The sequence below is a fragment of the Olea europaea genome, chromosome 5 (assembly GCF_002742605.1).
Source record: "Olea europaea var. sylvestris chromosome 5, O_europaea_v1, whole genome shotgun sequence".
Lineage (NCBI taxonomy): Eukaryota > Viridiplantae > Streptophyta > Magnoliopsida > Lamiales > Oleaceae > Olea > Olea europaea.
This window is the reverse complement of record NC_036241.1, coordinates 15,460,179-15,474,940: the sequence shown is the minus strand read 5'-3', so window position 1 is coordinate 15,474,940 and position 14,762 is coordinate 15,460,179. Positions and strand designations below refer to the sequence as shown.

The following is a 14,762-nucleotide window of genomic DNA, read 5'->3' as shown; positions in this document are numbered from 1 at the left end:
CTCGCACTAGGACTCATAAACCTCTTTCTTCAAGGCCTCAATCTGGGCCAAGGCAGACTCCAGCTTGGCTGCATCTTCTATTTTTTGGGCCTTCGCTTCCTCTACCTCGGCCCTGGCCTTCTTCAACTCCTTTACAAGGGAGGACACCTTCTTCTCCAAGGATTGGGTTCTCGTCTGAAAATCAGTAAGGGCCTCCCTGCACTCCAACGTGAGGCCAAACATCCTCACACTTTGGCTCACAAGAGCCCTTGTTAGGTCCACCGCATCGCAAGAAGAGGCGTGCAACTGCCACCGGTCCGTCCAAAATTTATATAAGCTCTCTGTAGCACTTCGGATCTCGGCTGGCAGAGCCTTCACCATTGTTGGAGCCAGGACCTCCTCCCTCCCAGCAAGGAAGTTCCGCGATTTTTCCTAGACTCTTGTGGGCCTCTGCTTGGTAGCTTCTTCATCTGCCTTCTCAGTAACCCTCCTCGCCGCAGCATACTCGGCCTTAGCACACCGTACCATTTCAACCTTCACAGCTTTGGAAGCAGCCTCCAGGAGCTTTGGCTGAGCGATTTCTTTCCCTTTGTGGGATATAAAGGTCCCAAACTTCCCTGATGAGCTGGTGACGTGTACCAGCTTCCTCTTCTTTGGCTCTTAGGGACCTTCTCCTTTCCCTGAGGCTCCTTGGCCTTTTTCGGCCTCTGAGGGGCCCCTTCCTCAACAACTCCATGTCACCAGCTTCCCCTTCTTTGGCTCCTCAGGGACCTTCTCCTTTCCCCGAGGCTCCTGGGCCTTTTTCGGCCTCTGAGGGGCCCCTTCCTCAGCAACTCTGGAGTTGCTTCCCTTGGAGAGTCGCTCAACCTTTCCCCGAACCTCTTTTGTACCGCTTAACCCCGACATCAAGGGCCTCGCTGTCACGTTGGACGTGACCCTAAGGATAGAGGCCAGGTCCGAGGCTGGGTACTCCCTTCTCTTGAACTTGTCTGCAAACTAAGTAAGTGCATCAGCAACGAAACAAAAAGCAAAAAAAAAAAAAAAAAACGCACAAGTATAGAAGCCTCTTACCTTTAGAGGTCATTAATTCAAAATCAATGAAGTAGCAGCTTCAGTCGACGAGGTGGTCTAAGTGCCGAAGTTTAAGAGGTCTCTTGTAAATGTCCCCTATCACTTCAAACTCCTCCTTGCTCAACTCGAATCTCATGCTACTATCTGCATAGCAACCCTCAACAGTTTGAAAAATAAAGTTTGGAATACATAACGTAAACTACTTAGGCTGGGAGACTCACGAGCTTCGTAGTACTGGGTTGGTACTGTGCAAGCCAAGGCCCCTCCACTATCTGCCACCTGCCTTTCACCCAGAACCACGAATCCTTCCACTCCTTGATGGAAGAAGGCAGCCCTACCACAAATGGTGTGTGAGCCCCCTAAAGAGTTAAGTAATACCACCCCCTCAACTCCTTATCTATCACCCTGGGCTGGAACAAGGTTATGAAGATGTGAAGAGGTATGTCCTCCCCAAGTGACACTTCCTTCCACAGGAAGTACGAGCCAACCAACTGGCTCCACCCATTTGGCAGAACCTGGGTCGGTGACAGCATAAAATTCCTCAGCACCGTCTTGAAGAAGGCGTGCAGAGGAAGACGCATACCTGCCTTAAACAGGTATTCACTTACCGTCACGCACCCGGCCCTTGGATAGCAGGCGCGCTCATGAGCCTTAGGTACCAGCATTTCCACATAATGAGGTATACAGTACCTCTCCCCGATTTTCCCCAGCCTTTTCAAAGTCATATTTGAAGGCACTCTGGACGCCCCCCCACTCCTCACTGTAATCTACTGGCTCCTCCGTCATAGCTTATTGCTTGACCTCGGAGTTCCCTCTGTGACTTGCCCCTTCGTTGAATGACACAATTGTTACTAATTCCCTACCCGAGGTGGACACCATATCAGAATGAACTCAATGTAAAGGATTTACTGTGAAAATACTTATGGAAAATGACTACGCAAACGGAATAAAGCCGAAAAATGAGAAGATCAACTGTTTGGACTTCGAAAAACTGGAGTTTTTAGGATATCAGATTGCAAAGAATGAAAATCCAGAAAAATGGGGGTCTCTTGCCTTTTATAAAGGGCCAGAACGAACCTAGCCATCTGATCAAGGCCCAGTGGATCTGATCCCTTAATTCTAAATCAAATCCTAAGCATTGGATTCAAACGATTTTTTCAAACCTACGCTTCATATTCAACCGTGTCCTCCACGCATCTTCCCAAATGCATCTACTTCTAGATGCTCCAGCCGTGCTCACAATTACGACTTCAATTCGACGACAGCAGACGCTTTGGAAGTTGAACGGTCCAGCCACCTTTCCTTGAAAATATGCGTAAAACATCAAATCATTGACACAATTACCGGGGAATAATCTTTACCTATGAGCCTCAGATTTCAGCCTCCACAAGCCTCGTAGGTTCGGTTTCTCAACCACCTTGGCTTCGTCACATTTCTGCCATAGCAAGCCTCGCAGGTTCAATTTCTCAACTACCTCGATTTCGTCACATTTCAGCCTAGCAAGCCTCGTAGGTTCGATTTCTCAACCACCTCGGTTTCATCACATTTCAGCCTAGCAAGCCTCGCAGAATCGGTCTTAACCACCTCGGCTTCATCACATTTCAGCCATAGCAAGCATCGCAGGTTCGATTTCTCAACCACCTCGGCTTCATCATTTTCATCACTCGTCGACAACAACACATCTCTAACTCCAACCATGATATAAATATCTATACTTGGACTTGAGGGACTATTATTTGGGGTACAAAAATTTCTTTCAACTTAACTGACTGGCATTACTTCATGAAAGTCCTCGCATTACATAAATGACTATACTTAGACTTGAAGAATTATTGTTACATGTTGACACACTTGGCCAACCCACTGGAGCCTACGGCCCACTCATGCCGAACCATGTGGCACTCCAGTCGAGGTGGTATATATGGCCGAGGCTCTCATGCCGAAGCCCTGTGAAAGTGACCGAGGCTCTCATGCCAAAGCACTATGAAAGGTAGTTGAGGCCATGATGCGGAAACTCCATGAAAATGGAGCCGAAGCCCTGAAGTGGAAGTATTATGTGAATGGAGGAGGCCCTGTTGGCCGAAGCTCAGTAGCCGAGGTAGCAACCTCCGGATCACAAAGCAGCACCTTCCATAGACACTTCTCCAAAGAGATCTTCTGCACAAAGATCTTACTTGAATTATTGGTAGGACGTTTGTCATGAGTGTAAATGTTAAATCTTGTCACTAGTAGAGGCGGCTCTATCAATCAATAAATGTATAGCAGGCTAGGTGCGGCTGATGCCTACAATTTGACATGTAAATTGTCCCAATGAGGCCACGTGTTCCCCGAACCAAGGGTCATGATCTAACTGGTGACACTATAAATACTCCCCTATGTACCCCATACAAAGGCAAATGAAAGAATCAATACAAGAAACAACACTTTACTCAACTCTCTCTTATTATCTTGCAACACAATACGAGTTTACACATTTTTACATACTCATTTACAAATATCGATTGGTAATTATTGTACAATCGGTCTACGATCATCTCGTCGAATTTCGAACGTTCTCGTCTCACATCGTTGAGCTACTCCCACGCCCTTGATCTGTCTGTTTTAGACCGTCCACGTGTATTTGCATGTTGGACTTTCGTTTACGTGTGCGCGGGTGGGTCTGGCATCTGTTGGCAACATATTCTGGTGTCAACGAGATACATTTGACATATCTAAAAAGCATACTTTTTGGACAAACTAAACTAATTAATTCCTAGATAAATGACTAACAATCAAAGTGGTAGAATTTTCTTACACCATATAGGTGGTTATGGTTATCAGAGACAAAATCCGCAACATATGGAAAAATTGTAAATATCTTCCTCAAAACAAAAGATTTTCACATGGATCTCCTTAGAGGTTATGTTCTTGCTTACTTTGAATCGTACTATTGCGGATTTGACAATAATGAAATAAAAAAAAAACAGAATAAAGAACACCACGGGCAGAAGAAGAGAAGTCTACTATAATCAATAGTAATTGTATATACAATAAGATCTCAATACTCTTCACTAAAATCTAAAGCTCTCAAGATATTGTATGAATATTATGGGAACAATATAAGTTGTCGCTTACAAATATATAAACCTAGAAACCAAGTTGAAGATAAATAGGAGTCCAAAAGGCGAAAATGGGTTGGGTCAAATAATCGTGTCGCTCGGGTGATGGGCGGGCGGAAAGTATCTTTCAAAATATATTGGTGTCGTTCGAATAGCCAGCTAGAGAAAATTCAGTGACTTTTCTTCTTGGTCCATAATTTTGATTTCTTCAAGACCACTTTAATTAGGACTCTAATATCCACGAGAATTTAGTTCACATTACAACAAATCTCTACCTTGAACCAAATTTCAAGACTAGGAATTTTAAAAAAAAAACTCCAAAGTGAACATCACTCTTCCTCTTCCAAACAAGTCTCAATGGACTAAATCAATGACAAACACCAATTAAATTCAAGCAATGTTCGAACTTAGCAATGGGAAGTGATTTTGTCATTATATCAGCAGATTATCCTCGGTATCAACCTCACTTACTACAATATCACCACAAGCAATCACTTTACGCACAAAATGATATCTCACATCAATGTGCTTAGTCACCTGATGGAACATTTGCACCTTAGTCAGAACAATAGCACCTGACTATTACAATATACTGTAGAAAGTTGCAAGTCTTCATGATTTCACCAATCAAACTCCTTAAACACATAGCCTCCTTACATACTTCTATAATGGCCATGTATTCTACCTTTGTTGTAGAGAAAGCTATTGTATTTTGCAATGTAACTTTTTAGCTGATAGCATAGCCTTCAAGGGTAAACACATACCCTGTAAGTGATCTCCTTTTATCAAGGTCCCCTGCATAATCAAAATCTGCATACCTAGTGACTCCAATTGTATTTCGACCAAAATACAAGCAAGTATTAGTTGAGCAGTTCAAGTATTTGAATATCCATTACACTGCTTTCTAATGTTTCTTGTTAGGATTTGTCATGTACCTACTAACTGCACTGATTGTATATGTCAAATATGGTCTTGTACAGACCATAGTATACATAAGAAAACCTACTGCACAGGAATAAGGAACTTGAGACATATAATCAATGTTTTCATCTAAGTGAGGACACAATCCAGATGACAATTTGAAGTGGGCAGCCAAGGAAGTACTGATAGTCTTAGGTTTGGCATATTGAAATTTTGAAGCACATTCTCAATGTATCCCTTCTGACTCAAATACAATGTCAACCTTTATTTTCCTCAAGATTTTCATACCAAAAATTTTCTTTGCTGCACGATCTTGAGCAAGCCTAGACGACACTTAGGCATAAAAATGTGTTTTCTTATTTTTAATATTATTTTAAATTTTTAATTATTTTAAAAATCATTTGATAATTAAAATAATACATATCAAACATCTAAAATTATAAAATATTACATTTACTTAATAATTCCTACCATTAGTCAATTATACAATTTTCCTACTTTGTATCTGGAATACTTCATTTAATTTCCTCTACAATATTGGGCTTTGACAGCACTTATCATGCACTTCTGGAACTCGAGACACTTGAGATCAATTATACAACTTTTAAGTTTTCGAAATGTAAAAATTAAAATATTTTTCATAGTTTTAATTTTCAACTAGACAAGTCCTATCTAATAGGTTTATAGGAACTCCAAACATGCATTTGAAGTTTGCAACAAAATAACAATTTGAAATTCTTTAAAGAAGAGACGAGTTAGACGTCTTTTTTAAGGCATAGTTTGACACCTATTTAATTGTATTCGATATCCATTTGGACCATTCAATATGACTACAACATAGCTCTTGAAACAAGCTTCTAAATAATGCAAGTCATTTGTGGATTCGAATAATATATGATTATCAGCGAATTTTGGAAGTTAGCATATTATTGAAATAAAATTCATTTTTAATCTAGGAAAAAATGAAATTTAAATTTAATGCAGAAGTATTTTGCAAGTAATTCAAATTAATTTAATTCGTAACGATCCTAAAATTTTTGAGATCATATGCCATTTAAATTTTTTTAATAAAATGATATAAATTATATTGAAAAATTTATCATGCAAAAATAATAAATGTAAATGAAATAATTAAACTTTTTTAAAGAAAAGACTAGTTAGACGCCTTTTTTAAGGCATACGTTTGACACATTTAATTATTTTCGATATCCATTTAGACCATTCAATATGACTACAACGTAGCTCTCGAAACGAGCTTCTAAGCCCTTGTTTGAGACCCATTCTTTTGAAAAATGATTTTCTCACAATACTTAAACATTATTTCAATCACATATTCTTCAATAAAATAATATTAAACGTAAATTCAAAATTTTTTCTTATTTTTTAATCATACATTTCACATCAATACATTATTCGAAAATTCATTCTCTTCCCTAAAATGGGGCCCAAACAAGGGCTAAATAATGTAGGTCATTTGTGGATTCGAATAATATATGATCATTGACAAATTTTGAAAGTTAGAATGTTATCGAAATTCTTGAAATATTAGTTTGGAACGACCTACTTTAATGCGTTGTAACTTTTGTTACGGTTGGTCATTTCGCATGCCATCAACGAGCAAAAAACTAGGCCACGAATACTTCGAAATGGTACTAAAAATGAAATATTTCAACTTTATTTAACGTCTCGTAATAAGTACGTCAAAGGAGGTCGTAAAATAGTCAAAACACCATTTTTGGGAAAAAAAACGGATAACGAAAAATTTTGTGGGGGTCAAATGACCCCACATGACCCCATGTGGTTCCGCCCATCATCCAAGACTAGTATGTCTGTAAGTTGAAGATAGTAGCATATACTTCAAGCCTATGGTCAAATGCCGCATTATACAGAGCCATTGATCCATCTCTGTTAGATGGTTAAGCAATAATAAACTATTAGCACGACGAAAGAATGTACATTGAATGTGTCATTTACTGTTATGCACGAAAAAGCGCACGAGGCCTTGGCCAAACAGCTGTTTTGATTCCAGTACTGTACGCCATTGCTATATTAAAATTCTTGCGGCAGCCCAAATATGATAGAAAATTACATTCAAAGAAGGTTGGTTTGCAGATAGAAAATTCCATTCAATGAAGGTTGGTTTGCAGGCCCCACATAACAATCTAAAATTCCTTTCTATGCAATTAGTGAAATAGAGAATGATAGAATATTCAGACGCCTATCCATACTATTCCGTAGTAGTCAAATATGACCACCTGCCTAAGAAATCTTGCCATTCAATACAGTCATAGTCACCACCCGTTCATCTTTACTATAAATACAGGTACTTTGGTATATGATCAGCATCATCAACTAGAGCTATATTTTCTGTAGTTTCAACACCAATTTTTCTTCTGCTAATCACATAACCATTTCTTATTCTCCATCTTCTTCCATTTACTGGAAGATAATCAGAATGGCCCCGGCTCTTGCTGAAAGTGCAAGCACTTTGTGCAAAAACGAGATTGTTCGTCCAGTCGCAAACNATTACTTCAGTGCTTCTTAATCCTTCCAAAATGTTAGCAACATTCCCTTTTTTGTGATTTCTCTTTCTAACAAAGAATCCTATGAACAGTTGATTCTCACGTGATACACTTTGCATCAAAAATGTTTGATCAATTCCAACAGGTTTTACTTTTGAACTAGAAACTTGCTCAAATTGATCCTTTCCATTAACTAGTGGATAGATAACGAACAATCGAAGTGGTAGAATTTTCCTACACCATATAGGTGGTCATGGTTACAAGAGACAAAATCCACAACATATGGAAAAATTGTAAAATATCTTCCTAAAACCAAGAAATTTTCAGAGTAAAGCTTCACTTACAGAAATGATGGCTACAAAATTGGTACAAAACACACACATGCAGCAGTGGTTGGGTTATTTTTTACAATATTTTATTACACATGGGGTCCACCATTTTGTGTATATGTAATCTTTCTGTGAAAAATTGTTATGTACATCCGGGTTTTTCCAAATTTTCATATGGGTCTACTTAAGAGGTTGTGTTCTAGCCTACTTTGAATCGTACCAAAGTTGTTATAGCCGACGTCTAAAAAGCACGCATCACATCTGCCCCTAAATTAGGATCAAAAGTATTACTCATCTCCCTCACCTTCCCCTTTTAATTCCTCTTCGTCTATTATAGTATTACAAAAAAAAAATCAATTATAGACACTAATACAATTAGATCCACTCTTCACAATAAGTGCCGCCTCAATGTCAATTTTTTTTAACTCTCTAGCATCAATTTCTTACAATTCTTCGCCACGGATCTTCACTTCATGCTCTCCTCCTTTTTAGCATTTTCCACATTTTTAATTATGCTTTTGACCTCCAAACATCAGTTTTTCACGCATTTCCACCAACACGCCCCTTAGTACCATTTTCACCTTGTATGTGCATCTTTTCCTCAAGTTTAACCTTTTTAACATTTTCAAAATCATCACCATTAACTGTTTCATAGTCCAAAGATACAAGTTTTATATTGTTACAACTCGAGATGTTCTGGGAACCTGTGGAATACTTAAAGAGGCGATCGGAGTATTTAAACACTTTCACTCTCTAAATTGCAAAATATGCTATTTAAAAATAGTCTCTTGCATATGCTCTAAGTGAACCTGTTTGGCTCTTATTCTATGAGCGCTAGAAGACTTTATTATTAATTAAATAAACAATCAATCCAGCTCTCAGCCTGCACATAAAGGGCAGAAGTCGAAAAAATCACTTTGGTTACACACTACATAATGGAAACAAATTCTCACTCAGACCTTGGGGGTGTTAAAATTGCTGTATTTTGACATTATTTTGAGTGGTATCACTTTTTCATTTTAAAAGATTAAAGTAAATTCTTGTTTACCTCCACGAGAATTCGAAAGCATATATTCAAAAGTTCAAAATGATGCTCGAACCAAAAGAAATTAAACCTCAAATTGCATCTCACACACATAGGAACCTGATGCACGGTGAGGAGTTTGAAGTGTGCTCTATATTCCTGGAATGACCTGCCTAACAATGAAGACTTCGTCAATCCAAGACGAAGAATATGCCTGTAAGTTGAAGATAGTAGTATAGACTTCGAGCCTATGGTCAAACTTCTACAAGAGTCATCGATCCATCTCTGTTAGATTGTTAAGCAATAATCAACTATTAGCACGACGAAGTAAAGAAAGTATTTATTCAGGTTTTCCCATCTCATAGAAGTTGACGAGTTCTGAGCTGCTCATAATGTTCGGTGGGGAGAGACGGTGGACACCAATCAGTATTTATTCAGGTTTTTCCCATCTCATAGAAGTCGAAGAGCTCTCAGCTGCTCATAATGTTCGGTGGGGAGAGACGGTGGACACCAATCAGATCTAGTCGCATCATTGACATGCTCCACAACATATTCCTACCAAAGTAGATAAGACGAATGAACGAATTTTTAAAGCAAACATAATGAAGCATTCTGAAACTTACGACCAAAGATTTTCAATCCTAACAATGAAACAAATATCTAATTCTTTAGGTCAACCAGAGTTCATATTTTTATAATGTATGTGACCTTGTTTCACTGTGTGTATTAGTTCAAACTTCTACAATTTACATGATAAATGGAGAAAAATAGCCTGCCAGTCTACGTACGAACAGCAGGGATAGCAGATGGTAAAATTACAAGAAAAGTGTTATCGACTACATTGCTTTGATATTTTGGATTTAAGAAGATGCACGTCGTTATAAAGAACAGGAAAAACTAAAGATAAAAATGGTCAAAATATTGAGTGTTATACAACCTACTTCCTCATAGAAGTATATAAAACTTTTATACCGCAACATGAAAGCACCAAATCTAGAACAAATTTGCAGATTTCACTAAATTGTTATATTAAGAAGATGGAAAATGTTAGAATACAAGTGAAAACAGAATGTAATACTGACTCACTTTTGTTAGCATTCTTTTTGTAAGTATGTGGTGATGCCGTTGCCAAATCCTTTGTCCAACCATTGTGGCCACCAACACGCTGAAGAATATACCAAATACAGCAAACAGTAGCAGCATAACGAAAGCTGTTACAATTAAACAAGGCAACCCAGATTCACCATCACGTTGCAGGCAACAACATTCCCCATTTGTACCAGCACAACCATCTATGCATCTGGCACAATCATACGAAAAATGTGGGGCGTCGCACACACGGCAATCATCGCACAACAAATGACCGAAGCTGAATCTGTCATACTCGAAACATCAAGACTCATGATATAAAAACGGAAAGCCGTATGAACAGAATCAGGAAAAAATTATGTCTTGACTACCAGAAAAGTAGTCAAAAATTAATTTACATATTATTCCTAATGGAGTATGCATGCAGTTTTGAATATGCCTAGGAAACGAGAAGATAAAGATTCTCAAAAAGAAAACTTCATAAGATGCAACTTCACTCTCTTTTTATTTTCTTTTACATTTTTCTCATTGTACCTCCGTGTTTTTTCTTCTTTATATTTAATATTGATTTTGTATGCTTCTAAAGTTAGAGTAACAAAATTCTTAAATGTATGGTCACCTGTTTCATTAGTTTGAGGCGTAAGTCGCACCTCACATGGGTAAAAACATCTCAATACCCTATTTAGCCTTTCTAGCTCAGCAAAATCTAGGTCAAAATGCTTAAATCAACAGTCATTATGTCAGTTTTTCCGACGGTGAAAAAAAATAGCATTTGTCACGCTTGACGTTCAAAGATTCATCCATTAATGAGAGATAAATAGTTAATATGGTAGGAGGTGGTTCGATTTCATCGAAACATTGACCAAAAAAGGAAACATTTTACTTTGCAGTTAGAAAAGGAGATGTAAATGAACTCTCCAGATACTGCAAGGATGAGACAAAATCAATACCGTGGGAACAACTGACTGTACAATGCAATGGCAACAATATTATTATGCCCTTGTTTGGTACTATTAAATTCTTCAACTACACATTTCATCAACTCTTATCAAAATCCACTAAAAATATAATTTTAACCCCACCAAATAGGGGCTATATTTCGTGGGGAAGAGTATTTCCAATACGATACCAGAGATATCATGAGTCATAAAAGAGACACTATACCCATGGTCACAACAACACAGGCAAGATTCTTGACATTGTTGATCTAGATTGTTGAACACGTTTTCGTTATTACACATTATGAAGCAACCAGATACGGCCAGCAAAGCAAAAAACAACAGTGCCCCTGCATAAATAATAAATTAAGATGTAGTTAAAATCAATGGGGCCAACCTGCATGTCTACACATAAACTGGAAAAAGGAGGTTTGAGATCTATTACACGATTTTGAAATAATCTTAAGTTCTATAATATAGTAGTTCATCGATAAATTATAGAATTTCCTTTAACTAGCAATTTTCCAATTTTGTACATGCGATTTTGTTCAGATCATTGATAAACAGAATTTAGACTTGTCATTTCTGCATTCAGATGGGGATTTAGTTTCCTTTCTAATTTCAATTTCTACTTTAATTCTGACATTGAATGTTTCTTCTCACCAAATCCTGTATATCTAGCAAGGGTGATGGCAGAATAGAAGAGGTCAAGAGGCACCACTTACTTCTTGAAAAACAGTTGCATAAATATCACAGGACAAGAAGAGTTCGGATTTATTCATCAAATAACCCCACTAAAAACACTCATCGAATATAGACAATGCTGTCATACTTGTATTTTGACGATGTAAAAGTCAATGTGATGCAAGACGAATTAAAAAATAGAAAGTAGAAGCAAGAAGGGAAGGAGAAGCCGGAGAGAATGGGAGGAGGAAACCGGAGAAGAAAAGGGAAAGGGAGAAGAAGGAAACGCCACAACCAATCTCAATAATTCATATTCATCAGAACTATCTTGCAATTCCAGTTACCAACATATAAATAACAAAAGAAACCTAGTATTCACGAGCTTGGGCTAGACCCACTAGACAAGCCCAATGAAATAAAAAGACATCAATAAATAAAACAATAAGTAAATTAATTTGGACCGATGTCCGCATCAACTCTTCCGAGATGGGAGAAAAACTAGATCCTATCGAGTGGTTGAAATACCACGAGGGACGATCTTTTTGATGACCCAAATATCGAAATTCAACAGTTAATAACAATCAAAGCTGTAGCTTATCCTCAAAGCTATGATCCACCCAAGGAGGATGATCTCTCTTTTTAATCAAATACCGATATTGATCTCCAAATAGTAAACGCTCATGCAACTCAACTCCAAAATCTTCACGTGATTGTACATAATGAGGAGCATGAGAAATTAGCACCGAAGGCTGGCCTGTAGAGATAAAAGATTGCAACATCGAAGGCTCAAATGAGCCCTGATTAGGAAAACCTTTATACGAGTGGTCCAAAAAGCTTTTCTTCACATTTTTGGGAAAGTGGGTCAAAGAGACTCTTAATAAAGTATAATATTCCTCAGTAGAGCGTTCTAATTTATATTGTAGATCGAAAGTAAATTCAAAAATTTCATGATTGAAAATGATTTGACCTTTTAGCTTGGCATGAAATTTAGGAAAATTACCAACATAATGATGAGCTAGCACTGAGTGTCGATAATTAGTGGGCAACATCCTAATGTCAATAGGAAGAGTGTGCAATCAAGTAATGACCTTAGAAAACAATGTGACAACCCGTGGAGTCTCATGTAATTGAGGAAGAACTAAAACAAATTCAACATTAAAGTCATGCAACATAGTAGGCACAAAATCTAGGACATTTGAAATATTTGACTTGGATGACATTATTTTAGGTACTTTCTCAATTATGTCAATGTTAAGAGTTTCGGCTATAGGTGTGGTCAAAATAGAGGACACGATACATTGTTCACAACTTTCGACTTCTTTGAAAATGGAGGAAAGAATTGCACTATAATCATCTAAAAAAATCCCGAATGTTTTTATAGCTTCTGATAAGTAAGGTTTGATTGTGTTAGCGCACTTTTCAAAAAGTCTTTCCAGCACGCTAAGTACAATAGGAGAAAAATCTTTGTGTTTATTTTGAACACTACTCAAAAGATAGGTAATCAAATCTAGAGAAATATTGTCACCTAAGAAGCACCGACACGGATACGAGTGTCCAACACGATACGTGTCCGACACGTTCACACGTAATTTTTTGAAAAAGTTCCGACACGATACGTTGTCGACACGTTGATTAAAATATTATTTTTTATAAAAAATTTTAATTTAATAGTTTAACGTAGTAATTTTTTTTAATACTTATTGCATGATGTAAAATAGTAAATTAAATTGTAGAAAACTTCATCCGTGTAAAATCTATCTTTTACTTTGTTAAATGGTAAAAAGTGCCATTGTAAAAAATCTCATTCTCATTTTCAAAATAGTGGACCCAAAAGTACACTATTTTCCCCCTTTTTTTTGCCAGAACACGGTAACTTTTCAAACCCTATGGCATAGGCTCATTTTATTATTTCCTTTTTACCCTTTATATTACTTTTGAAAAAATGTCAAGGTGAATTACACGAAGGATAATTTTGTCAAATTTATTCGCCATGGAGAGGACAAAATTGGACATATATATTTTAGTGGATTGTTGATGATTCAATCAACCTTCTTGGCATGTAAGAATTCTGCAGGCATTTTATATTAATTCCTCAAAAAATAAAAATAAAAAATAGATTTATGCAAACCAAACAGATATTGTTTGACAGAGCATTTAATGTTTCTTTCTTTTCTCCGTCGCTTCATTTCTTTCTCACATGTTTTCTCTTCATTGCTTCTTCCTCCTCACCTCGGGCGTTCCTTTCTTCCAGCCATCCATGCATTTCTTCTTCATCAGCATAGCAGCCGGCACACACCTCTTCTCATTTCTTCCTCCCTTCTGTTTTGCTTACTGTTTTTCTTCTAGCCATTTGCATTTCTTCATAACTGACACGCGGTAAGGACCTCCGGCACGCGTCCACGACGTGTCGGAGACATGCCGGTGTCTGACACGTATCGGACACCGATACGTCTACGCCGACAGTGTGTCGGTGCTTCCTAGATTGTCACTTTCTTCTAATGTAAAGGTCATGATAGTCAATGGAAGTGAAGACATTCCCTAAATGATTTCCTTTTAGAACTACAAGAAAGTGTTGGAACATGTCAATTATAGTACGTTCACAATTTAGGTCCAACATTATAAGGCAATATTTCGCATTAGCCATGGTATCTAGTATCCTAACCGTAGCATACAAATTGATGATGTGCTCGTGAGATATGTGTGCTCAAGTAACGATAGGAGTTTGTTAGAAGGCAATGAAAATTGAAGAAATTTTCGTCCATTTGTCAACAAGTGGACTCCTAATGTTTAATATTCACGCCAAAGCATTTTTTTTATTGACAAGCTAAAACACTAAAATAAAAGCATATATATAATAAAATTGTTACCTCAAGGGACTTGCAAGAGTCAAACAATGCTCCAATCACAATTTTCAAATTGGCATAGGCTATGGTCGCAAAGCTGTCAATCAACATAATTAAAAGATCACCTATAAATAATGATGGAAATTTCTTTTTTTTTCTCTCCTTTTTTTTTTCCCTTTCTCTTTTCTGTCTTTTTTCTCTCTCCCCTTTTTTTTCCTTCCCTTTTCTGTCCTTTTTTTTCTCTCTTTTTTTTCCCTTAATTAT

The 14,762-nt window shown here is 37.5% G+C and overlaps 1 protein-coding gene across 1 annotated transcript; it reads right to left on the bottom strand.

Annotated features, from left to right (window-relative positions):
• Positions 1 to 8,991: 8,991 nt before the first annotated feature.
• LOC111394811 lies at positions 8,992 to 14,668 on the bottom strand. The gene is made up of 4 exons (XM_023020817.1): positions 14,523 to 14,668; positions 11,198 to 11,321; positions 10,031 to 10,319; positions 8,992 to 9,499 (listed from the first exon to the last, which is right to left on the bottom strand). Exons 2-4 carry the CDS (start codon positions 11,272 to 11,274, stop codon positions 9,395 to 9,397), a joined length of 471 nt encoding a protein of 156 aa, XP_022876585.1. The 5' UTR covers positions 11,275 to 11,321; positions 14,523 to 14,668; the 3' UTR covers positions 8,992 to 9,394.
• Between the last annotated feature and the right edge of the window lie 94 nt (positions 14,669 to 14,762).